Source organism: Panthera onca, chromosome E2, assembly GCF_046562875.1.
Source record: "Panthera onca isolate mPanOnc1 chromosome E2, mPanOnc1 haplotype 2, whole genome shotgun sequence".
Taxonomy (NCBI): Eukaryota; Metazoa; Chordata; class Mammalia; order Carnivora; family Felidae; genus Panthera; species Panthera onca.
Genome location: NC_138353.1, coordinates 58063099 through 58086511, shown reverse-complemented (window position 1 = coordinate 58086511; position 23413 = coordinate 58063099). Strand labels below are relative to the sequence as shown.

At 60.4% G+C, this 23413-nt stretch overlaps 1 protein-coding gene and 1 long non-coding RNA gene across 4 annotated transcripts in view; one reads left to right on the top strand and one right to left on the bottom strand.

The window, feature by feature from the left end:
* The window catches only part of CLMB (calcimembrin), a 30350-nt gene extending 7348 nt beyond the window's left edge, over nucleotides 1-23002 (top strand). Inside the window, exons 2-4 of one of the 2 annotated variants that reach the window (XM_078439126.2) lie at nucleotides 3474-3519; nucleotides 20166-20309; nucleotides 22491-23002. In XM_078439126.2, coding sequence (XP_078295252.1) covers nucleotides 3492-3519; nucleotides 20166-20309; nucleotides 22491-22549 — 231 coding nt within the window. In that variant the 5' untranslated portion in view covers nucleotides 3474-3491 and the 3' untranslated portion in view covers nucleotides 22550-23002. Of the gene's footprint in view, nucleotides 1-3473; nucleotides 3520-18612; nucleotides 20310-22490 lie in introns of those variants that run through there. The other variant, XM_060649995.3, reaches the window with a different exon arrangement.
* Nucleotides 4706-14689, bottom strand: LOC144614653 (uncharacterized). 2 transcript variants are annotated; one of them, XR_013552601.2, is made up of 3 exons: nucleotides 14296-14689; nucleotides 11019-11351; nucleotides 4706-8152 (listed from the first exon to the last, which is right to left on the bottom strand). It is a non-coding gene; the product is annotated as an uncharacterized LOC144614653 (long non-coding RNA). The 2 variants fall into 2 exon arrangements; XR_013552600.2 differs by lacking the exon at nucleotides 14296-14689 and adding an exon at nucleotides 11507-12327.
* Nucleotides 23003-23413: the final 411 nt, after the last annotated feature.

Below are 23413 nucleotides of genomic sequence, written 5' to 3'. Positions count from 1 at the left end.
GGGCACAGGGGCTGCGGGACCCCTGTTGTCTCTGCCGTTTTCTTCCCTGGTTGACTCCTGGAAAGAGTTTCAAGCTTCCAGAAAAGTTGCAAGAACACCAGGTGCCCCTCGTGCCCTTCCCCAGAGATGAACGTTTGGCCACATTCTGCTTCTGCACATACACATGCGTGTTTTGACTTTCCAGCTGTGCAAGCTGAGAGTTCAGTTGCAGGCGTGATGGCCCTGGACCCTTGGGCGTGTGTGTCCTAGGGGCAGGAACCGTCTCTGACAGACTCGGTCCAGTGATAAAAATCAGAGAACTGAGCGTTGACCCCATACTGTTGCCTACAGATAATTGTCTTTTTTTTTTTTTTTTTTTTTTTTTTTTTTTTTTTTTACTCTTGTAGTGCTTTTCAAACAAACACAAAGGTACATAACGAATATTCCCACCTTTCAGTGTCGGCGCCCCTGCCCTGGTTGTGTCCTCCCCCTGCACCCACAGCACGGTGGTGGTTTTTCATCGCTTCCTCCAGGAAGACCTCCTCATAAACCATTGTCTAAACCGTGGGATGGGGGGGGGGCGTCTGGGGGGTCAGCCTGTTGAGCACTGGCTCTTGATTTCAGCTCAGGTCATGATTTCAAACTTCGTGGTATCAAGCCCCGCGTCCAGTCGGGCTCTGCACTGTCCAGAGCCTGCTTGGGATTCTCTCTCTCTCTCTCTCTCTGCCCCTCCCCTGCTCCTGCTCTCCCTCTCTCTCTGCCCCTCCCCTGCTCCTGCTCTCTCTCTCTCTCTGCCCCTCCCCCTGCTCCTGCACTTTCTATCTGCCCCTCCCCTGCTCCTGCTCTCCCTCTCTCTCTGCCCCTCCCCTGCTCCTGCTCTCTCTCTCCCTGCCCTTCCCCTGCTCCTGCTCTCTCTCTCTCTCAAAATAAATAGTTTTTTTTTTTTAAATAATAACCCCTGAAAAAAAAAATAATAATAACCCCTGAGATGGGATGCACGTGCGATCTGTCGGGTGCACTGTGGCCACCACTTGAGGACCACCCAGAAGTGCACAGTGACATCAGTGGGGTGCACCATACAAAGCGTGATGTCACGCGGGCTGCTTACAGTGGCCAGCGTGGGCCCTGGCTGTATTTGTATGAGCCCGACCTCAGGGCTGCAGACCCCTGGGCCGGAGACCCAGCCCCGGGGAGGGTGGGGAGAGACAGAGGGAAGGTCTAGGCCACCCCCCTGCCTACCACTCCCCCTCCCAGCCCTGTGGTTGGAAGTGTTGTCGCTCTAGGGCCCAAAGTGCCGTGTTTGAATCCTGACCCCTCCACTTGCTATCCATAAGACCTTGTGCAAACTAACCTCTCTGTGCCTGTGTTTCCTCCTCTGTGAGGTGGGGATGGTCCCAACCCCTAAGGGCTGTTGGGAGTATTAACTGACCAGGAATCTCGGTCCAGGAGCTCTGGTGGGTGCTGGGCACACAGTGAACGCTCCAGAAATAACACCCGTTATTCTCACGGGCTCTCTCTTCCCCCAGCCCAGCCCTTCCTCTCCCCCTGAGGAAGGACACCCTTTCCATGGCATTTCGTCCTGCACATTAGAATCCCCTGGGGAGCTTTTAAAAATCCCAGTGCCAGGCCCACACCCCAGGCCAATTACCCCGGAATCTCTGGGGTGAGACCCAGGCATCGGTATTTTGCTAAGTGCCCAGGCGATCTTGCTGGGCCCCGTGCCTCGGCAGCTGTGCTGAGCCTCCCCTGCGTCTTGCTTGGATACAGCCCCCAAGACTGCAGGCAGGATGGGTCCCGAGAGCTGGCATTTCTCATGAGCTCCCGGCGATCACTTGCCCCAGGCCTCTGGGCCAGGACCACACCCGGGACAGCACAGCCCTGGAGAAAGGCCCCCTGCTGGAAACCAAGACCTGTCCTCTCTCTGGGACTGTCATAAACCACAGCAGCTGACACTTCTTGAGCTTGAGCCTTGTGCCCCCCTGATAACTCAGTTTTCCATGCTGCTCAGTGACACCTCCAAGAGCATCCTCCCCATTTTAAAGATGAGGAAAGTGAAGTCCAGGTTGGTTGAGGAACCTGCCTGTGGTCAGCTGGCTGAGTCAGGCCCCGGCCAAGTCAGAGATGCTCCACGGCAGTCTGTCCCTCCCCTGCCCTGTCTCCCTCCCTGCCACTTGTGTCCCCAGCCCATCCCCCAGCAGATGTCTCCAGGCCACCTCCTTCCTGCCTGTCCCACATACCCAGCCTGGATGAAATCAGAGCCCTCCCCTTGGGTCCCTCCAAGTCCCCCCCCTGCCCCCCCATCTCCTGACCCTGCGTGTCTCCCGGACTTCCAGCCACTTCTCCACACCCTCACTGCCCCCCATCTTCCACTCTGAGACCCCACAATTTCTGGCCCAGAGCCAGCATCTCTGACCTTAACAGGCACACGACTCCCAGGGGGCCTTGTTAAAATACCGATTCATTTGGGTGTGCCCGAGATGCTGCATGACTGAAGTTCCCAGGGGGGGACCAGCACAGCCCACGTCATGGACGCCTGGGGGACCCCAGCATTTCCTAGGCATCGGTGCCAGCCTCTGTGCAGGACGAGGAGATGATGGGCCCCCCTGCCGGCCCCCTCCATCCCTCTCCCCTCCCCAGCCTGGCACACAGGCAGCTCCCTGTGAAAGGAGGGATAAGCACCCCGCCCCCATCAACCCTCAGACACAAGGACCCTCAGAGGTGAAAACAAGAGCCTCGCCTTCCCTGGAAGGGCCTGCAAGCCTCACAGGCCCCTGGAGGGGCAGCCCCGGGGTTGGAACCCCAGCTCCCCTCTCCTAGGAAGCTGGCTGGCCTCGGGCAGGGGACACCAGCTCTCTGAGCCTTGATTTCCACATCTGTCAATGGGGAAGTCGTAACACCTCCCGGGGTTGTTGCTGCGGAGTGTCAGGCGCATACATCGTCAGCTGCCCCCTGTTTTATCCATCAGTCGGCCGGCAGATCGTGAGAACACTTGGGACAGTTTTAACTCCCACGGACTAAGGCCCGGGTGCCTCAATCTGTTAGATCTCCAAAGCACGCGCATTTATAAAGAGTGGCCGCACCATAACAGAAGGTGAGCCCATCACGGCGGGCTCAGGGCCACCTGCAGGCTGGCCAAGGGTTCCCCCACCACCACCCTGCTGCTTCTGAAGCCAGCAGCCCCTTAATGGAAAGGCCAGGTGGCTTCGGTTCCGAAGGGCGGCCCGACCACACCCTCACCTCAGCTGCACCCCACGCTCCAGGACCTCCAGTATATTTAGCTCCGAGGCGCCTGAAAGCTTTTTCCGCCAGCATAGGCTCATCTTTGAGCAAACTCAGCCCAGATGCAGCCAGCACGCACCCTGACCTCGCCAGTCACCGGCGGTTTCTCTCCCCACTACTTCCTGTTGTGCACCCGTGGGGCTGCGGGGGGGGGGGGGGGGGGGGGGCTTGGCCGCACATGGCCAGCACCCAGCAAGCCCCTTCTCTCTCCGCAGGCCTGCGGACGCGCCGCCATGGGGCTTAAGCTGTCCTGCCTGAAAGGTAAGGGGGGCGGCTCCCCCACCAGCTCTTCTGGGGCCCAGGGAGGTAGGGGCGGTGCAGGAATGAGGCAGGAGAGAGCAGGAGGCACACCCCGGAGAGGGAGGGGGCACCGCCAGTCAAGGCAGCATCTGTACACAGCAGGTGCCTTATATATGCGGGCTGTGGCTCTCAGCACTCCTCCTTCCCTGCCACTGGCAGGAGAGGGACGTGGCCACGGTGCCCTTGGGCCTTGGCTTCTCCCTCAGGGGGACTAATCCCAACCGCGGAGAGTAAGGGAGGAAGAGCTGGGCACACACGGCGTTTTTGCTCTGCACCCCGCGGGCCTGGTGTCACCGGCATAGGGGTTTCGGCCTGCCGGGGCCCGGGGAGGGTCCTAGAAGGACACAGCGTCACGGTGGCACGTGGTAGGTGTTGGCAGAGGCAGTGCAGACATCTGTCCTGTGCCCTAGCCCCTGATGTCCAGCCACGGTCCACAGGGAGACCTCTCCCCTTGAAGCCCGTTATTCAGTGACAGACGCCTCCCAGCCTGAAACCTGGGGGTCGTTCTGATGGCCCCTCCCTCGCCCATGTGGGTGGCATGCCTCGCAGAGCTGACTCACCTCCTGGATGTTTTGGGGGTGTCCCCGGCCCCATCCCTTCACCGCAGGAAGTCAGGGGTGTGGGAAGGCCCTGGCCAGGCAGAAGGACCACCTTCAGTCCCCCTGCCGGGATGGGTGAGCTCAGGAGTGCATCTGATTGGCCCCGCTTCGGGTATGGGCCCCGCCCCTTGACCAGGGGGTGGGGCATCTTGGTGGACAGTTTCTCTAAGACGCGGAGCAGGTGCGCGGCAGTGGTTCCCCTGGACACCAACAGGGTGTCGTTTGCAAAGTGGGGACGGGGATGCTGGAGAGGCGGAAGCAGCCCACCTCCCTCCAGGGCCCGGCCCCTCTGAGGCCGCAGGCTGAGCCCACGCAGGAGTAGGGGGGGGCACCTGCTGAGCGCACACCTGGGGGGGGAGGGGCACCTGCTGAGCGCACACCTGGTGGGGGGGGGGGGGGGGGAGGGCCAGCCGTCGCATCCAGACCTCGCCCTTGGAGCTCAAGGACCGTCATCCTTCAGGCTTCGCTGCGGGCCTCCCCGGCGCGGGGCACAGAGGAGGCATTCGGCGCCAGCTTATCGTTTTGGGTTTTAATCGTGGCAAAATGTACGTAACATAAAGTTCGCGCTCTTAACCATGTGTAAGCGGACAGTGAGGGCCGAGACATCAAGCGCACTCACGCTGTGTGCGGCCGAACCCGCCTCCCCTTTGCGGACCGGAACTCTGCCCCCGCCCGCTGCACACCCTCCTTCCCCGCCCCCTCTCCCAGCCCCGCCTGCCGCCGCCCTTCCTTCTGTCTCTGTGAAAGCGCTTACCCCGGGCACCGGCGCACCTCATCTGAGTGGGTGGTACAGTATCGGTCCTCTTGTGACTGGCCTGCTTGACTCAGCATGATGTGCTCAGGGCATGATGAGCATGATGTGCTCAGGCCCTCCTTTTTCAGGCGGAGTGAGAGTGCCTCGCGTGCAGAGGCCACGTTTGGGGTACCCACTCAGCCCCCCACGGTCCAGGGCTTTGGGTTGCCGTCCCGGCACATCTCTGACGAGTAAACCGAGGCCTTGGAGGAACCTCTGGGGCCCAAGCAGGGGAGGACGCCCGGGCGCTGGGGACCACACCGCCGCCCTCTCTCCCCTCCCCGGCAGGGCAGCAGGCCGAATGCTCCTGGCGCTGGGAGCCTTTCAAAGGGCCACCTCCAGCCTGGCCCCCCGAGGAGCCACCTGCCGGGACAGGGGCAGTGCCATTGAGTGAGGTCTCAGACCTCGCGTATTTTTCACTGTAGCTCTTAGGGGCGAGGCCTGCCACCAGCCACACCAGCCTCTCACAGCCGTGATCCCTGGAGGTGGCAGGCCACTCGAGAGGGACAGGCAGCGGGGCGGGGGAAGCTGGGCACAGGACCCGCTCTCGGTGCTTCACCAACACCACCCAGGCCGTCCTCCTCTGCGGAGCCTGAGTTTGACTCTTGCCGCCAGGGCCGTGCGCAGTGCACGCAGTTGTCCACCTTACCTCCTCTGCCCTCGCCGCCCGCAGAGGCCTGCCGTCACCCGGCCGTGGGGCCGAGACCCGTACGTGTTTAGTGTGGGCCCTGCGCGTCCTTCCACGCTCTGATGCCTGTGTCGCCTTCCGCCAGCAGTTGGTCTTGGGTCATTTCCAGCTTGTTGCGTTTGTAAATGGTGCCGTTTTGGTCATCTTTCATTTCCGATTTTGTTAACTGTTATTTCCTTTTTTTTTGTTCATTTATTTTTGAGAGCGGGAGAAAGGGCACAGCTGGGGAGGGGCAGAGAGAGAGGGAGACAGAGCGAGAATCCCGAGCAGGCTGAGCACTGTGAGTGCAGAGTCTGACAATGGGACTCGGACCCACGAACCGTGAGCTCGTGACCTGAGCCGAAGTCGAACGCTTACCCGACCAGGCCACCACGCCGCCCCTAAACTTACTACTTCTTTGGGATAAATTCCAGAAATCCGAGTGACCCAGTCACATAGTTAGGATCGATGGTGAATTCTTGATCAGAACTTGATGAGAAGTCCAAAACCAGGGTGCCCGCAGGGTCGCCGCAGGACCTCCGGAGGCTCCAGGGGAAGGTCCTCCCTGCCTGCCTCTGTCCCCACACGGCCTCCTCCCTGTCTCTGTGTCCTTCCTCTTCTGGAGACACCTGTCCTTGCACTTAGAGCCAGCCTTAAATCCAGGATGATCTCATCACAACGTTCTTAACTAATCACATCTGCAAAGACCTTGTTTCCAAATAAGGTCGCGTTCCAGGTGGATGTGGATATGGGGGGGACACCCGTCACCCCACTGCGAGTCACTTCACCCCTGAGCCCCTTGAGTGACGGGTGGGAGCGTGCCCTTCGGTCTGATGGCAGAGACCCCACCCGAGGCAGGAGCTGGTGAGGGTGTGGTGTGGGAAAGGAACACATCCTGGTTTCCTGTCCCCAAGGCGAGTGGGCACAGAGGAGCCCTGGGAGTGGGGTCCTGCTGCCCGAGGGCCTGGCGGGAGCAGCCGTGGCGACTGGGAGTGCTCCACTGTCCAAAGAGCTCCTCCCTCGTGCCCTCTCATCCAAGGATCCAAGGTCAGGCACGTGGCCGGCCTCCCCGTGAGCCAGGAGCTGCTCCTGGAATGAGTTCCCCGGATTTGCCTTTTAATCCTCACTACAGCTGGGCAGCGTAGGTAACTTCACAGATGGGGAGACCGAGGCACAGGCCCCGGGTCATGTGGCCGGGCAGGAGGGGCGGGCTCAGCAGGCGGCAGGGAGGGGTGCGTGGTTTCCCCGTGCCTGAGCGTGGGGTGGTGCTGCCCGGGAGACAGCACGGTAGGGCTGTGTGGTTCTCGGTGGGGTCCCCAGACCTGCAGCCTCAGCGTCATCTGGGAACCGGTCGGACGTGTGAGACCCTCCCAGACGACTGAGTCAGAAACTCGGGGAAGGGGGGGGGGGGGCGGTTAACAAACCCTCTGGGGGATTCCGGTGCCTGCTCAAGTTGGGGAAACACTGGTGACGGGGCTCTGGGGTTAGAGAGAGCTGAGTTCGGATCCCAGGTGTGCCCTAAGTGCAGCTTTGTGAAAATCCTTTCCTGTATCAGAGCCTCAGCTTCCCCATCTGTGAAGTGGAATGATGAGTGAGGACATCGCCTGGGCCAGGTTTTGAGAGTTGGAGATGGTACCCAGCAGACAGGGCTCCCGGGCCGGGCTGGTCCCAGCCGACTGTCCTTCTGGGGCCACCTGGGGCCAGGTGGGGCTGGGAGGAAAGGGGACCAGGAGACGGAGACTGCGTCCGGAGTTGGTGGCTTGGTCAAGTGTCTTAACGACTGTGTTTTAGAACAGTTTTAGATTTACAGGAAGTACAGTTTCAAATTTACAGTTTCGCCGAGAGTTAGCACACTGGCCCCTTCATCCGGGTCAGCAGATCAGTCCCGACAGGTTAGCATAGGTAGAGTCCATGCTTTGTTTGGGTTTTCCTCCATTTGCCCCTCAAGCCCCTTCGCTGTCCCATGAGCCCACCTTGCAACGACTTGTCACATCTCCTCAGTTTCCTCTGGTCGTGAGGGTTTCTCAGAAGCTCCTGTCTTCGTGACCTTGACCATCTTGAGGACCGGCTGGCTGTTTGGGAGGACGGCCCACTGTTGGGATCTGGCCGATGTTGGGGTTTTTAGTCTCTTCTGAGCAGGTGACAATGGTGATGGTGGGGACAAGGGACACGGGCATGCCCTCCCCGGCGCCCCCGACTGCCCAGGGCATTTCTCCCTTGCAGGGGAATTGAGCAGGGGCTCAGAGCCTCTCCCCCACTCGGCCTGTAACCCAGGCATGGGGTGGTTGGGGCTGGCAGTCAGGATGCCCATTCTTCCGATTGGTGTCGGGAGGCCCAGGACTCACTGCGGGTCCCGGCGCAGATGAGAGTCACTCCGCGGCCCCGTCTAGGGCAGACGGTTGGTTCCAGCCGCCCGATGCTGCCGGTGGGGTCCGTCTGGGGACTGTTGATTGCACAAACATTGATTGCATCCCTACTGTGCGCTGACCCAGGGCTGGATACAGGGCTTCAGACAGGAGCAAGGCCGCTGTGCAGCTGGGAGAGAGGGGAAAGGGGGAGAGAGGGGGAGAGAGGGGGAGAGAGAGAGAGCGAGCGAGCGAGACAGAGAGAGAGAGAGAGCGCGACCCTGGCAGCAAGCAAGCCTGCGAGAGCTGGTCTGGGAGAGAGTGGGGAAGGAGAGCGGAGAGGAGCAGGTGCTCAAGGAGAGAAGAGGCCAGGTGGGAGGGGAAGAGGGCAGAACTTGGGCTTTACTCCAGTGGGGGCTGGGAGCTCCATGAACAGGGGGTTGTAAAGGCCTCCATTCAGCCGGTACATTTTCAGCAGTTTTCAGAAAGAGTTAGAGGCTTTATACCTTTGAAAGGAAGGCGACAGGTGGGGCTCACATGGGGACAGAAGATGGCCAAGGTCAGTGTCTCCGTTTACCGAGTGTTACTGTTCCTGTCTGTACAGTGGGCTGCGGCTTCCCGCCCATGGGGATCCTGGCGGGGGGGGGGGGGGGGCTAACCTTGCCGCCTACCCCTGCACCCCCCTTCCCATGGGGGACAGAGCCCAGACCAGCACTGTTCTGGCACGACCTTCTATCTGTGGTTGAGTGTCTGTTACATGCCAGGCACTGCACTGGACCCCAGGGAAGGGCAGTGAGCAGCTCAGAGTCCCTGCCCCCACGTAGGAGAGGCAGAAAGGAGTGTGTGAGCACGAGACCCAGATGGGTAGATTTTGCAGTGACGGCAGTAAAGGGAGGTAAAGTGGGGACGAGGCGGCTGAGGGCCTCTTGCCGTGCGTACGTCAGAGCCAGCCATGCAGAGGCAGTGTTCCAGGCAGAGGGAGCAGCAGGTGCAAAGGCCCTGAGACAGGAACATGTTGGGGGAGCTGATGAGCACTGAAGAAGGGCGTGTGGCAGGAATGAGGGGCCAAGCAGGAGGAGGTGAGGTCACGGGGGCAGGCAGGGCCATGACAGCTGAGCCATGGGACCCAGAACGTCTTTTATTAGTCACAGGAAGCAGGGAATCGGTGCAGACCAGGGGTCAAAGCATCCCCTGCCCTTCAGAATCACATGGATGGCTTTCAAAATGGTGCAGCCCTGGCTCGTTCCCGGGGGGGTTAGGACTCAGCTGGGGTGTGGGCCCTGGGCACCAGTGTGTTTACGAAGCCTTCCAGCTGATTCGCCTGTGCAGCCCAGGTTTGAGAACCACCGTTCGGATCCAGTGTCCTTGCTTTTCAGGTGGAGCTTGGGCCGGGGACTGGCTGTCCAAGGCGACAAGGTTAGCTTGGCTGCAAACCCAGAAGGCAGGGGCTCGGAGGGCGGGGAGACCCCCACCCACTCAGAGGAGGGGTGGGTAATCAGAGCCGGTCTTAAATGCTGAAGCAGATGGCAGTTCATCTGGCCGTGCCCTGTCCCCGCAGGAGAGCCCGCAGCCCTCCAGGCTCATGGCCAGGATCTAGCCCCGTGTCCTGCTCAGGCTGACCCCACCTGCACCCTGCTGTCCTAGGGAGGAAGGGAGGGGTTGCCGGGAGGGTCACAGTCAGGTTGCCCGGCCTGGGGCGCCCTGAAGGACCCATACCTAAGGTTGGCCGTGGAAGCCGGTGGCCCGAGGGCAGGCTTGGGCTTCTGAGCACCAGCTACGCCTCCACAGTCCCACCTGCTTGGACGCACCTCCAGGGCTCTGTACCTGAGATGGCCCCACACAACTGTCCTAGATCAAGGGGGACGGGCCTTTTACCTGCCCATCTACCGGACGAGGTGGAGGGCTACGCCGGGAGGGGCATGACCTTGGGCAGAGCCGAGATGAGGGGAGTGTGGGTGTGCCTGGCCCTGAGCGCCTCGATCGCCACACCTCGGCCCCTCCCAGCTTGATGGAGGGCAGGCCCTAGGGGCCCATCAGCAGGCAGCACTCCAGGTGGCTGAGGACTAGCCTGGTCCTGGGGGACAGGGCTGAGCCACAAAGGGACGGGCCCTGAGGACACCTGTCCTTGAAGTCATAGCCATCCCCACAGCCGGCCTCAGCTCCTGGCGGCCCACCCTGGCGTCCTGGCCGTGGGCCTTCCACGTGTGGGTCAGAAGTGTGGGCCATGCAGGCGAGAGCACGAAGGTGCGAAAAAGGACCGGCCGCTCTATCTGAGCAGCTGGAGAACCACACGCACGGTTCAGTGAAAGGAGCAAGGGGCGGGATGGGGGGGGGGGGGGGTCTAATACCACCAATCGGTGGGAAAAAGGAACAGAATTTGCATGTGCAGACAGAGAATGTTCTGGAAGGAAGGGGACTCACAAAGCAGTCACCACGGCTGTCTCAAAGTGAAGAAGCCTTGAAGAACAGGGTGCCTGGGGGGTGAGCTGAGAGCAGAACCTGGCGGGCTGGACTCCAGCTGCCAATGCTGCTGGCCTGGGAGGGGGACCAGCTAGACCCGGTGTCCCCACCCCAGGACTCTGTAGGGTTCACTGTGGGCTTCCCTGGGCCCGGTGACCACAATGGCCCACCTCTCTCCTTCCTACTACCTAAGTCTGTCTATGTTAGCCTTCCTTAGAAAGTGTTTTCTCTTTTTTATTGCTTTATTTTCTGAATACATAAAGTACCTCCATGGTACAGAATGTAAAATGTACCAAAAAATATGTTGGAAAGGGGCGCCTGGGTGGCTCAGTTGGCAAAGCATCTGGCTCTTGGTTTTGGCTCAGATCTCACAGTTCATGATCTCACGGTTCATGGATTCGAGCCCCGAGTTGGGCTCTGTGCTTACAGTGCAGAGCCTTCTTAGGATTCTCTCTCTCTCTCTCTCTCTCTCTCTCTCTCTCTGCCCCTCCCATGCTTTTCTCTCTCCCTCTCTCTCTCTCTCAATCGATCAGTCAATCAATAAACTTAAAAAAAAAAAAAAGAGGATATGTAGTAAAGAGTAAGTCTGCCCTTACCTCTATCCTGACCACCTGCTTGGAGCCAGCCGTGGTCACCGCTTCCTTGCGTCGCCTTCCAGAATATTCTATGTCTTCATGCGCAGACATGGTCTTGGGCGTACTCCTTTTCTTTTTCCAACGCGAGTGGTGGCAGTCGACCTGCCGTTAGGTAGCAGCGCGCCTGCCCTTGTCGCGTTGAGAGTGTTGCCACGTGGCCTCAGGAGTACCCACCTCGTGGGGAATGACTGAGCTAATGTAGCGCGAACGGCCTTTGTTTTCCTCGCTGGTCTCACGGGTGCAAAGTGGTATCTTGGGGAAGATTATGCGTCGTATCTTTCCTGAGAGAAAGGTCTGCGTGGACAGAGCAAAGACACAGGCTGTAAGGGAGCCGCTGGGTGGAGTTTCACGCACCGGCCCACGGCCGCGTCCAGAAACAGAACGGTCCCCTAGGACCACTCCCCCGACCCCTGACGGCACCGATAGCTTCTCCTGTGCCTGATCTTTACCTGCCCGAGACCTCTGTGCGTGTCACCTGTCACCTGTGTCCTTGTGTGGAGCAAGCAGCTTTGCGCTGCCCAGGCCACGCCTGAAACTCGTCTGAGACCCTCTCTGAAGTCACCGGGGAGCCCCGTGTGTCCCGGGGCCCAAGGCGGAGGCCTCCGTTTCTGTGAAGTGAGGGCTGGTCTGCCCCCCCCCCCCACCCCAGGCGCCAACGTGAGGACCACGGGGGACGCTCTGGGTCAGAGCTGGTGCAGAGTTTCCTGTGTGTCAGCCTTGCATGTCCTGGGTCACCACCCAGAACTTTACAGCCGTCACGGTGCTGCCTCTGGTAGGATGGGCGTGTGCTGTGGGCGGTGGCCGTGTGATCAGGGGCAAGTGGGATGATTTGTCTTTGCCTCCGTTTCCCCCACCCCCTCAGGGCTGTGGTCTAGATAGTCCCAGGCGCGGCAGGCCCTCCATACGAGGTGCTGGGGGGTGGTCCTCCTTGTCTTCTCCCTCCACGGAGGCCGGTGTGCCCTCCGGCCGTGGGCGCCGCCACCCCTTGCCTGTGCAGAGCAGCAAGCGCTCTGAGAAGGCTCGCTGCACTTGCCCTGGCATCAGGGTGTGCAGGGCAGTGGCAGGCAGGTAGCTCTGTGCCCAGCGGGCGCCAGATCCTGGAATGACGTGTGCCTGTCCTCAGGGCCCAGGCTCCCCAGGAGCTCACATGTTTGCTCAGGACAGTCCCGCTCACCGTCTGCCTCTGGGACTGGCAGGCATCGACTCGTGCGGTGGCCCCAGTGGCTGTGCTGACAGCCCTAATGATACGGCCCCGCCCACTAGTGGCCAGCGGGCCCCCACACACCTTCACTGAGCATCACGTGTCCTTACGGGAGCCCTGCGGGTTACAGGCCAGTCTCCTGGGTGAAAGCTCGCATCTGTGTCCTGGTAAGGGAGGCCGGGGCTAGCCCCCCTGCTGGGCACAGGGCGGCCCCCTCCACAAAACACAGCCTGTCCCAAACGTCAGCGGTGTGGACGCAGAGGAGCCTGGAGCTGCACATGCCAAGCATTTCCCGGGCCCCGGGCCCGTGCCAGGGGCTCTGCCTGCTTTCTTTGACTTTGTTCTCACCGCACCCTCACCCCCCTGGCCGAGACCCAGGGAGCCTTCCGGAGAGGCTCGGGGCCGGGAGCCCGCCAGAGTCCGCCCTGGCGCTGGGGGCAGGTGGGCGGGCCGAGGGGGGCTGAGGGTGGCGGCCCCGTCCACCCCACCTGCCTGCCCTTCCCTCTCTCTCGTGCGTCTTCCCGGGCTCTTGCTCACGCAGTTCATCCCTGACGCAAGCTGGGGCTTTTTCCTTAATTAAAAAGAGATTTAAAACATCCACTGCTGTCTCCACTGGGCCCAGGCTGCCTGGAAAAGGTAAAACCGCCCTCACTGCCCTGGCCTCATCCGTAATCGTGCAAGGCTTTCTGCTTAATTGGAATGAAAAAAAAAATGAAGTGCGTCTGGAACCCTTGGAGGCATCGGTCGGCTTGTGTTTTGAAAGACCTGCGCTCAGTCCGACATCCGGTCAGGAGTTAGTTAGCACACAGTAGGTATACACTACGTGCCTGCCCACCGAGCACCTCCCTGGGCCCGGCTCTGCGCTGCAGGGGACGGGAGCGTCGGGGGAGAAGGCCGGGGCCAAGCCAGGTGACGTCACGGCCGGCCAGCAGGACGGAGTCAGACTCCGTCTTCCCTCGTTCCCCAGCCGGTGGCCATTCCAATCCAGTTCGGAAGACGCGCCTCCGGGTGTTGAGTTGGAACCAGGAATATTTTGTCAGAGCCGCCCCCACTCCAGCTGTCCCTCGGCGGGGGTGGGCTCGGGGGCCTGTGAGCATCAGCCGGGTGGCACCCGCCCCGCAGGTACTTAATTCGGGCTGAACCAATGAGCGAGTGCTAAGGGTAGAATCCCGTGCTCCTGGTGACCCCGTGTGTTTACCGACTCTGGATTTCTCCCCTGCAAACGCACTTAATGACCGCACCCCCCGGCCTGAGCGCAACCCCCACTGTGGGTCCTAGAGTCCTCAGCACCCCCTGGAGGTGGAGGCCATTAGTTACCTCCATTCGCAGGGGAGGAAACCAGGCCCAAACAGGTGGAGTCCCTGCCAGCTGTACCAAAGCCCAGGCGTACGTTCTGGCCCCCGCGACGTCGCAAGCCCAACAGTCGCGCTGTGCGCTACGGGGTCTCCAAGCTGGGTGCCGGCCCATGCGCCATTTTCAAAAGAAGCAGCAGAGGGCGCCCGTGAGCCACGATGCCTGCTGCAGGCAGCAGGTGTCGGCTGTGGCCTCTGAGTGGCCTGGGCCCCCCCCCCCCGCCCCCTCCTCCCCCCGAGAGCTGCAGAGGAAGGGGCCCTGGCCCCGGGGAGCTGGGGCGTCCTGAGCAGGGCACAGGCCTGGCTCGGGGCTTCTGAAGGCTGGGAGGTGGTGGCTGACACCAGAAGGGGCAGGCCTGGAGCCACGCAGCCTATGCGCATCCTTGGCACCTTCTTTCCTCGCGTGGTGAGCGGACAGGGTCCTAGTATCCACCGGGGGGGGGGGGGGGGGTGGTGACAAAGCTGCAGTGGCCCCCAACCCGGGGCCCCCCCAGGCCCCAGCCAGCTGGTCACCCTTGGCTGTTTCTCTGACACTTGGCCGGCCCGTGCCCCACACCAGTGTTTCATTCCTATGAGACTGGTATTAACCCTACTTTTATGGTGGGGAACTAGGCCCAGAGTGGTGCCGCTGTGTCCCCACGGTCACCCTAGCCTGGGGACTCCCTGCCCTGGCTGTTGGACTCACCTGGACGCTTTTAAGAATCCCGGTGGCCCAAGTACAACAGCGAGATCAGGTTCCCTGGGGGTGGGGCCCTGCATCAAACTTCCCAGATGAGTCCCCGTGGGGCAGCCAAGATGGGAAACCACTTCCCTGGAGCCGGGGAGAGGGCAGAACCAGGTTCCAGGGGGATGTCTGTCCGGCCCTCGAGCACAGCGTCTCCCCATTTCACCCGCTCCCACAGGCCGGGGTTTGGCTGCCTGGCCTGCTCCTTCTCCAGGGTGAAGAACAGCGTGTGTCCCAGAGCAGGGGCCCAGTCAAGGTCAGGTGACCGCCAGTCCCCGCCCCAAGCTTCCTGCACAGGCACCCCGAGATCTTTCAGTATTGCTGGGGTGCTGAGATCTGCTCCCAGTCCCCTGCCTCTTCGGGGCCTGGCCCCCTGGAATCCCAGCCAAACCCACCGCTTTCAGGAAATGGGCTTTTAATGGCCTGAGGCGGGCACATAATTAACGAGTAACAATTCTGGCTTTAGCACAAATGAGCTCCTTGTCTGGGGCACGGTTGGCATTTGTTTTTAATCCCCAAAGTAGACTTTATCTCCTGAGAGCTTTTTCCCTCTGCTGGAGGCTGGGCAGTCCCCGGGGGTGGGGGTGGGGGGTGTCGAGAGGTTCTGGAGTCCTGCCCTCCCTCTTTCCGCCCTCTGCCCTCCTCCCTCTCCCCTCCCCTCCCTCCTCCCTGCCTCCAGCATCTCTCCAGGGCCCACTGAGTGACCTTATGCTTCTCGATTAAGAAAGTGGGCTTTGTCGCCAAGCTCCCAGAACCCGTTAAAATGCAAATGTGGGGGCCCTGGGAGGAGTGTGGCTCTTCTCCATTAGCATTTTATTTTAGAACTTGGGAATATTCTCGGAGGAAGGGGCCTTGAAGACAGAGCAGGGAGGCTCCCTCCTGTTACAGATAACAATAATCAGAGCCTCCTTTTGTTGCCAGCACCCCATGAGACGCTTTTTATGGATGATCATAGAGAAAGCTAACAGGGATGGGGCACATTCTAGCGCCCCCCCCCCCCCCCCCCCCCCCCGCTCTCTGGGCAAGCGCTTTACGTGAATTCATTCATTTTCTCCACCCCCACACCCCTCAGAGGTAGGCGCTGTCCCTATAGGACAGCAGCCAGGTTTGGGATTTCCTTCTTGTCTTCGGCATCAACCGGCCTCAGGCTTTTGAGGTTCTGTTACTGCCTCTTAGGACCTCAGGCGCGTTCCAGATCCAAACTCCCTGACTTCCGGATGGTACAGGGCAGGGACTGGCAAACCACAGCCAAACCCAGCACGCGTCCCGTTGTTGCAAATAAAGTTTTATTGAAACACAGCCGCACTCATTCATTTGCACCCAGTCAGCCGCAGCTCTCCTGTGCTGATGGCAAGGTTAAGCAGTTGCAACACAGACTGCATAGCCCCGGAGCGAGAAATATATGTACCGTCTGGCCCTGTGCAGAAAGTTTGCCAGCTACATTGTATCGAATTACAAGAAGCACCGGGTCTTGCAGTCAGGCAGATTGGCTTTGGGCTGGGATCCTGGCTAGCTGTTCAACTGAGTGCAGGTTCTTCTTCCTCTCTCTGGTCCTCAGTCTCCACGTCTGTGAAATGGGGCTGGTTAGACTTGGCACCTCGCGGGGGAGCAGTGAAGACCGAAGAAGTCTGGCACGCAGCAAATAACCTGTGAATGTCAATGATTACCAGTGATACAGGAGGGCCTCCTCCTGGAGGCTTCCTTTTGTCTGTTTTACATCCCGGCTTGTGCTGCTTTAAGGGAGGCTTGCAAAGCACGGCTTTAGATCAGGTTGGCAGCAGCCTTGGTGGGTGCTCCCCAGGGACTCGTAGTCTGGTGGGGAGATAGGGTCTCCTCCTGCAGAACTAACTGGCCTGGCAGAGCCGGAAGAGGGGGGCACGGCACCACCCCAGGGAGGAAATAGGATCAGGGTTCAGGATGGGGAGGGGCCTGGGGCGTCGCTGCGGCTGTGAGTTTGGTGTGACTGCAGAAGGATGCCGCGTGGGGCGGGAAGGCTGCCGCTGGGAGCAGGCCGTGTGCCAGGACAGCCTCGCCCCAGCCCGCGGAGCGGGGTCCGACCACCCCGCTTTGTCAGCGAGAACAGGAAGTCAGAGGGAACACAGTCCACAGGACACCCTCACTTCTGACACCAGCTGCAGGTTCAGGGGTTCGATAGTTCCCCGGAAGGACAGAACTCACGGAAAGGTCTTATACTCGCGGTTACGGTTTATTACAGGGAAGGGACACAGATTCGAGTCGGCCAAGTGAGGCGGTGCATAGGGTGGAGTCCAGGAAAGTTCCAGACGGAGCTCTCCTTGTCTCTGCCCACCGGATCACAGAGGCGTTACCTTCTTGGTACACACGTGCGACACGCACACGCACGCTCGCACACACGGAGTGGTGCCGATCGGCGAGGATCTCCTGAGCCTCGGTGTTCAGAGTTTTTAGTGGGTGTTCCGGGTTGAATCGCGTCCCGCCCCCCGATTCACTTATGGGAGTCCTAGCCCACAGTACCCTAGAACATGACCTCATGTGGAAACGGGGTCGTTGCAGACGTACAGTTAAGAACAGGTCATACTGGATTGGGCGATGGTCCAATGTGGATAATTACGGATTATGCTCCATTATGACTCGTGTCCTTACAAAAAGGGAAATTTGGACACAGACACACAGGGAGAAGCCGTGTGAAGAAGAAGGCGGAAACCGGGGTGATGTGTCTGTGAGTCAAAGAATGCCAGAGGTTGTCCGCAAACCACTGAGAGCTGGGGAAGAGGCCTGGGACGCGGTCTCCCTCGTGGCCTCTCAAGGAGCCAGCCCTGCTGGCCCCTGGGTCTCGGACCTCCGGTGCCCAGACTGGGGGAGAGTCAAGTCAAGTTCTGTTGATGGAGCCCCACGGTCCGTGGTGCTTTGTCACAGCAGAGGACACGAGTACATTGAACCCCATTGCAGAGGCTCAGTTGATTGCCCATGTGGCGGGTCTGTCTCCAGTCCCTTTGGGCATCACCCAAAGCCCATGTGGCTGGACTCTCCAATGTGCCCAGGGTCCCCAGACACACAAAGGCTCTCCCGCCAGGCCTGGCATCCCAGGGGCTTAGAGATCACCTCCCGGAAGCCGAGAACAGAGGCCGGACCTCTTTTGGGGCACGGGTAAATTCACCACCACACAGGGGCCCGGAGAGGAGATGTGATTTGCCCAGGGTCGCACCGCCAGTGAGCAGCCGGCCCGACTCAGAGCCCGTGACTTTGCCACTGTGCCGGCCACGGGCAGCTCTTCTGAGCACAGAGCCCAGGCCCCGCTGCAGATGGGCCAAGAATTCGGCCTCATTCCATTGCTTCCGGTCATCTGAGGTTCATGCTTTTGCGGATTTGGACAGACTGTCTCTGACAGACCAGGCACGAGCCGCCCATCAGAGGAACACCCCTTAGGTGACCAGAGGCCGCCCTCAGAAGCCCCTTGTGGTTTTCCCACAACCCAGAGGGTCTGGCTGTCCCCACCGTGCACCTGCTGCCCCTTCCTCCTATGGTCGGGGCAGGCTATGTGGACTGTATCCGTTTCCAATCCTGTGCAACAAACTGCCCTCCAACTCAGTGGCTTAGGCATTATGTCGCAGCGTCTGTGGCTTGGGAATTCAGGAATGACCTAGTGGGAGCTTCTGGCCCCGGGTCTCTTGTGGGGCGACGTTTAAGCTGGCAGCCAGGGCTGCGGTGTCATCCAAAGGCTTGACTGGGCTGGAGGACCCGTTTTCCTGGTAGAAAGGAGGCCCCGTTCCTCACCGCACGGGCTCTCCCCCAACCCCAGCCCGCTGGCTGCTCGCTGGTCCTCGCAGCGTGGCGGCCGGCTTCCCCCAGAGCGGGAGGCAAGGAGCAAGTTGGCGTCCTTTGTGACTTCATCTTGGAAGCCCCACCCAGGCCTTCCATCATATCCCGTGTGCTGGAAGCCTTGCTAAGACCCTCCACCCCAAAGGGGAGGTGAATTAGACGCCACCTCTTGGGGACATGCCTCAGAGCCACGCCCTGGCCCCACAGGGGCCGTCGAGGAGCCCATTTCCTCAGCTGCTGCTGTGGCCCGGGACCGAGATGCCTGAGCAAATGTCATCCCAGTTGGAGGCTGTTTGGGGTGAAACCAAAGGGGAGGGGCCCGGAGACCAGGATTTTCACACCCAGTTCGGTGGTGCCTGAGGTCCTTTGGCATTCACAGTGTGAAGCACTCTGCTTGTTCTCTCCCAGATGCTATGCCGGGCCCAAGGGAATCACAGAGGAGGGAGTCACTGGCTGCCCTCCAGACGCTCACGGTAAAGGGAGACAGAATTAAGAACTAATGTCTCAATACAGTCTGATCAGTGCTGGAAGAAGGTTGAGGAGTGAATCCGTGTGGACAGACAAAGGAGGGAGGGACCGCATTTGCTGGGACGTCTTCCCCCAAAGAAGAGCCCAGTGCGCTGGGCTCTGAAGGGTGAATAGGAGCCCATTCCCCTGGTAAAGAAAGAAAGAACATTCCAGGCAGGAATTGGGTCGGGAGCCCAGGGTTTTGGGGAGCTGTGAGCAGTATCGGGAGTGTGGACCGGTGGCGGGGAATGAGGCTGCGGGTCGTTTGCGCCGGATCTTGAAGGCTGAAAGCTGGGCTGGGGGGTTGGCTGCAATTCGTGATCAATATCTCCCAACGTGTATTTCACGATTCACGGTTCTGTGAGATGGCAACAGGCGTTCCTCCAAAAACAGACCCCAAGATTACTTAAATTCAGGAAGCCCAGGGTGAAACTCAATTAAAGAGCTGCTTCCCTGCTGCAGGACTTCTCAGAGCCTTTAATTCTCTAACATGCACGAGAATCCCCAAGAGAAAGATAGATTAGGTGGGGTCCAGTCCACATTCAAATATGTGCTATTCTCAAACCCATTTGGTCGTGGAACCCCGGGAGGCCGGTGTTCCAGGGAACATGCTTTGAGAACTGCTTGTAGCTAGTTGTCAAGAGGCCGCGAGGGTTTCGCAGGTATGCGGTATGATCAGGTTCGCAGTTTCTGGCAGAGAGGCTAGTTAGGGGCTTGAGGAGGGAGAGAGAAGGACGGCAAAGCCACCGAGGGATGATGGCATCTGCAGGCTTGTGATGGGTTAGGCTGGCTGGGACGTCGAGGGAGAGGAGAGAGTCAGGGTCCCCTAACTCGGACGGGAAGGACAGAGCAAGGGTGTGGCGTGGGTGACCTGGGTACTTAGTAGCAGCCACGGAGCAAGGAATCCACCAGCAGTAGAAGAAATGGACAGATTCCTCCCGGGAAAGCCCAGCTCACCTGAACTGACACAGGAAGAAACAGAAAACCTGACTAGCCCCGTGTCTATTGAAGACCCCAAATTCCTAATCAGAAAATCTTTGCACAGAGAAGATTCCAGACCCGGACGGTTCCCCTGGGGAATCCAATTAGATGCGTGAGGGAGAACTTGGGCATCTCCCAGACGCCCTTCCAGAAGGGGATGTGGGGGAGGAGTGGCCGCATGAGGGGTTCCTTCTGCGCGGCAGACGGGCCGATTCTGGTTCAAGCTGCGCTCCGTGCCCCACTTTAGAGCCGTGTTCCGGGGGCCTCTGGGTATCAGACGTTGCTCCGGGCACCCGAGCCACGTTAGTGAACAAAGCAGGCGAAACTCAGTGCCCTCCCTGGGCGACGCAAGCTTGGACGGGCCGTTGAACTGCCCTGCGCCTCAGTGTCCCCCTGCGCGGAGCGAGGCCAGCACTCCCCTCCTTGCTGAGAGGTGGCGGTGAGGGAGGGAGGCAGGCAGCCCGCAGCCGGGGGCTCCCGGCGGCCACTGATGCTTGTCTCCCTGTCGTGTGTGTACGTGTGCGTCCCGCGGCCTGCCCTCTCAGGCTTTAAAATGTGTGGCAGCAGCAGCAGCAGCAGCCATGACGAGGCCCCCGTCCTGAGCGACAAGCACCTCGACGTGCCCAACATCGTCATCACCCCCCCGACCCCCACGGGCATGATGCTGCCGCGGGACTCCGGGCAGACAGGTGAGGCCCCCCGCCCTCGTGTGCCGTGGGTCTGAGCTCACGTCCCCACCTGCCCGGGGAGCGTTAAAAATGTATGCTTGACTCTGCGTCCGTTCCACCGTGGGCCCCTCGCGTGTACCAGCCTCAGCAAGATGTGGCATATTAAGTAATTAGCTAGACAGCCCCTGCCGGCAGCCGGGGCGAGTGATGGATGGGGCTGGGGGAGCCCAGCAAGGTAATGGATGGCTGTGCCTTCCCCCGCCAGCTGGGGACGGGTGCTCCGTCTTGCTGGCCACAGCCCTTCAGTGGACAGGACAGACCGTGTCTGGGCCGAGCCCGTCTCCGGGCCTTCTAGATACAGCTCGCTGCGGGGGTGGGGGGGGTCAAGGAGAGAGACTTGTTCCCAGAGAGAGACGCGGACCGGTGTCCCCACCTGCCCCTCTGTGGACACTGTTGGAGCCTGTGGGACAACTTGTTCATCTGTTCATCGAAGAGATTTACCGAGCCACGCCCGCCCTAAGTGCCGAGGCTGCTGTCATGAAGGATAGTAATAAAAAATAATGATGACGTTAGCAGTAAGCACACTTTCTTGTGGAGTCCTCAGGGTAACTCTGGGTTAGGTCCCGGTCTCGTCCCCGTTTAACAGGCGGGGAAACTGAGGTCCAGAGAGGGTGAGACATTGGCCATATAGCTGGTAAGTGGCAGGGTTGGGATTCAGACCCAGCGGTGTGGTCCGGAGCTCGCTCTGTGGGCCCCAGGCCAGGCGCCCTCCCAGTCAGCGGCTGGCATCATTCAGCCAACCAGCCATCACGACATCAGTCCCGCCTGATGGCTCCTGCGGGGGACACAGACGCAAGGCTGACGTGGGGCTGGCGAAGTCTGGCGTGGGGGCTTGGATAGACTTTTCCAGAAGGGCTAAGCTTGGATCTCAGCTTGCCCACCAGGGTTAGAGGATCCGGAGGAAGCCACTGGACCCCCTCTGGGTCGAGCCCTGTGCAGGGACTGCGGCTGGGCCATTCTCAGTAATGACTCACACTGGGTCACATTCCTGTGTCCCCTTCCCAAGTGCCAGGCACCGGGCTGAATGCTTCTCTTAATGTCTCCTTCTCCTTCCAACCCTGAGGCTCATGAGTACCACCCTTATCTCTAGTTTACAGATGGGGAAACTGAGGTCCAGAGAGGGGCAGTGACTCACCCAGGGGCACACAGCAAGGTGGGAGAAGACCCAGCCTCCTGCTCCAGTGTCCAGAGAGCTCAGTGCGGGCTGCCGTTAGGCGTTCTTCCCTGCCAGCCTTGGTGTCCTCATCTGTAAAATGGGTTCGCAACCACCTTCCTGGCCCCCAGAGCCAATGTGGGTGTGGGGAGACTTAGGGTTACTTTATGAGGTCAGAGGCCCTGAGCTTAAGGCAGGAGAGGCCCCTTTAAGCTTAAGCAGCTCAGGGGGGGCAGATCAGTGCAGAGACTGCCAGGGGGTCACCCTCCTGTCCTATCTGCTCAGACCCCGTCTCTCCGTGTTTCCCCTTGCAGAGAACGGAGGCAGGGGATCAAGGGCACAGACCTCGGGGTCGGAAAGCCCTGAATTCGGACCCCTGCTCTGTGGCCTGTCACCTTGTGACCGTCAGCAAGAGGCTGTACGTCCCCGAGCCTCAGTTTCCCCATCTGTAAAATGGTGCCTCAGAGGTTGGGGAGGATTCGTGACAAGGTCGGGGTCTGATATCACGCCCTGCACAGTGGCCGTGTTGTTGATATTCCCTCCCCAGCGACACTTAGGGCTGGAGGAGACCACCAGACCTGGGTAGCACCCGGGGCTGCATTGCTGAGTAATGATTAGATCCCGGGGCTTCCGCAGGTGGTGAGGAGCGGGGCTCCCCTGGCTGACCCGAAGCAGCTCTCCCCCTCTCTGGGCCTCAACTTCCCTCTCCAGGACAGCGGCATGGAGGTGTGGACCTCCCCGCCCAGCCCTGGGCTTGAAGGCCCCTCCAGAAAGATGCTAAGTCGGGGGGTGGGGCCCAGGGTAGAATGCCAGGGACCTCAGCCGGGGCCCCGGGCGAGCTCTGTGTTGGGTGTGGGTGTCACCGGGGCCCCCCGTCGGCATCCTTACCGCCACTGCCACTGTGCGGGGGGAGCCCGGAGATACTGGCCCTGGAGCTCTGCGTGCGGTGGGTGGCTGTCCAAGACGCTGATTCCTTCTCTTCCTCCTAGTCTGGCTGGACGAGGCAGGGCCGTGCCCAGAGGACGGAGACATAGACCCCGAAGCCTGAGGACGGGGCACGGGTCGGAGAGCGTCCTCCCCGGCTCCTGCTCCAGCCGCCCGGCTCCACAAGTCCCTGGGGGCGAGGCTGCCTGGGACAGATGCGCTGCGTCCCCTGGACGGGAAAACAAAGGCTCCTGGTGCCCGGCAGTTCGCAAGACGAGCAAGGAAGGAGCCCTGCTTGCGTCCGGAACCGTGTTTCCCAGGCCCCACTGAGCGGACCGGACCTCTACTGCCCATGCGTTCGTGCTGCCCCCGGAGCCGTGGCGACGGCCGTCAGGACGCGCTCACCCTCCCCGCGCCCCGGGCCACGCAGCCGGGCACGCGGGAGGTCCACACACGCTCAAGAACTCCTTGCAGAGGAGTGACTGTTTTGTACATGTGGTTTTACAGCTACCGAAACAGCCCAAAAAGTGGCTTATGATTTCTCTTTTGCATTATAAATAAAGGCCATCTGTAACGATCGGCGAGCCCGGCTGCTTGGGCTGGAGAGGAGACCAAGCACACGCGGGTGCAGAGGTTCCGAGGATCCCTCCACGTGGAGGGGCGGGGCGGGGCGGGCCGCAGGGGCCTCAGGATGGTCTCGGGCCCTCCACCTGCTCACCGGCCCGAAGTCACGTACCCAGCTCCGGCCTTGCCAGCTGTGGGATCCTGGTAATAATGCACGTCTAGGATGGGAGGCAGTGGTTTCGGGTTTCGTTTTTCTCAAGGACGTTAAGTTGCTAGTGTCCCCGTCCTGCCCCGTTCTGGTGGTGACACCTGTGTTTGGCTTCCACCCGATGCCGCGTGGCTTCTGTTGGTTCGGGTTTGCCTGCTGTGCTCGCCGGGCTCCCGAAGGCGCCGCGTCTGAGCCGAGGCTTTGTGAGAAAAGAGT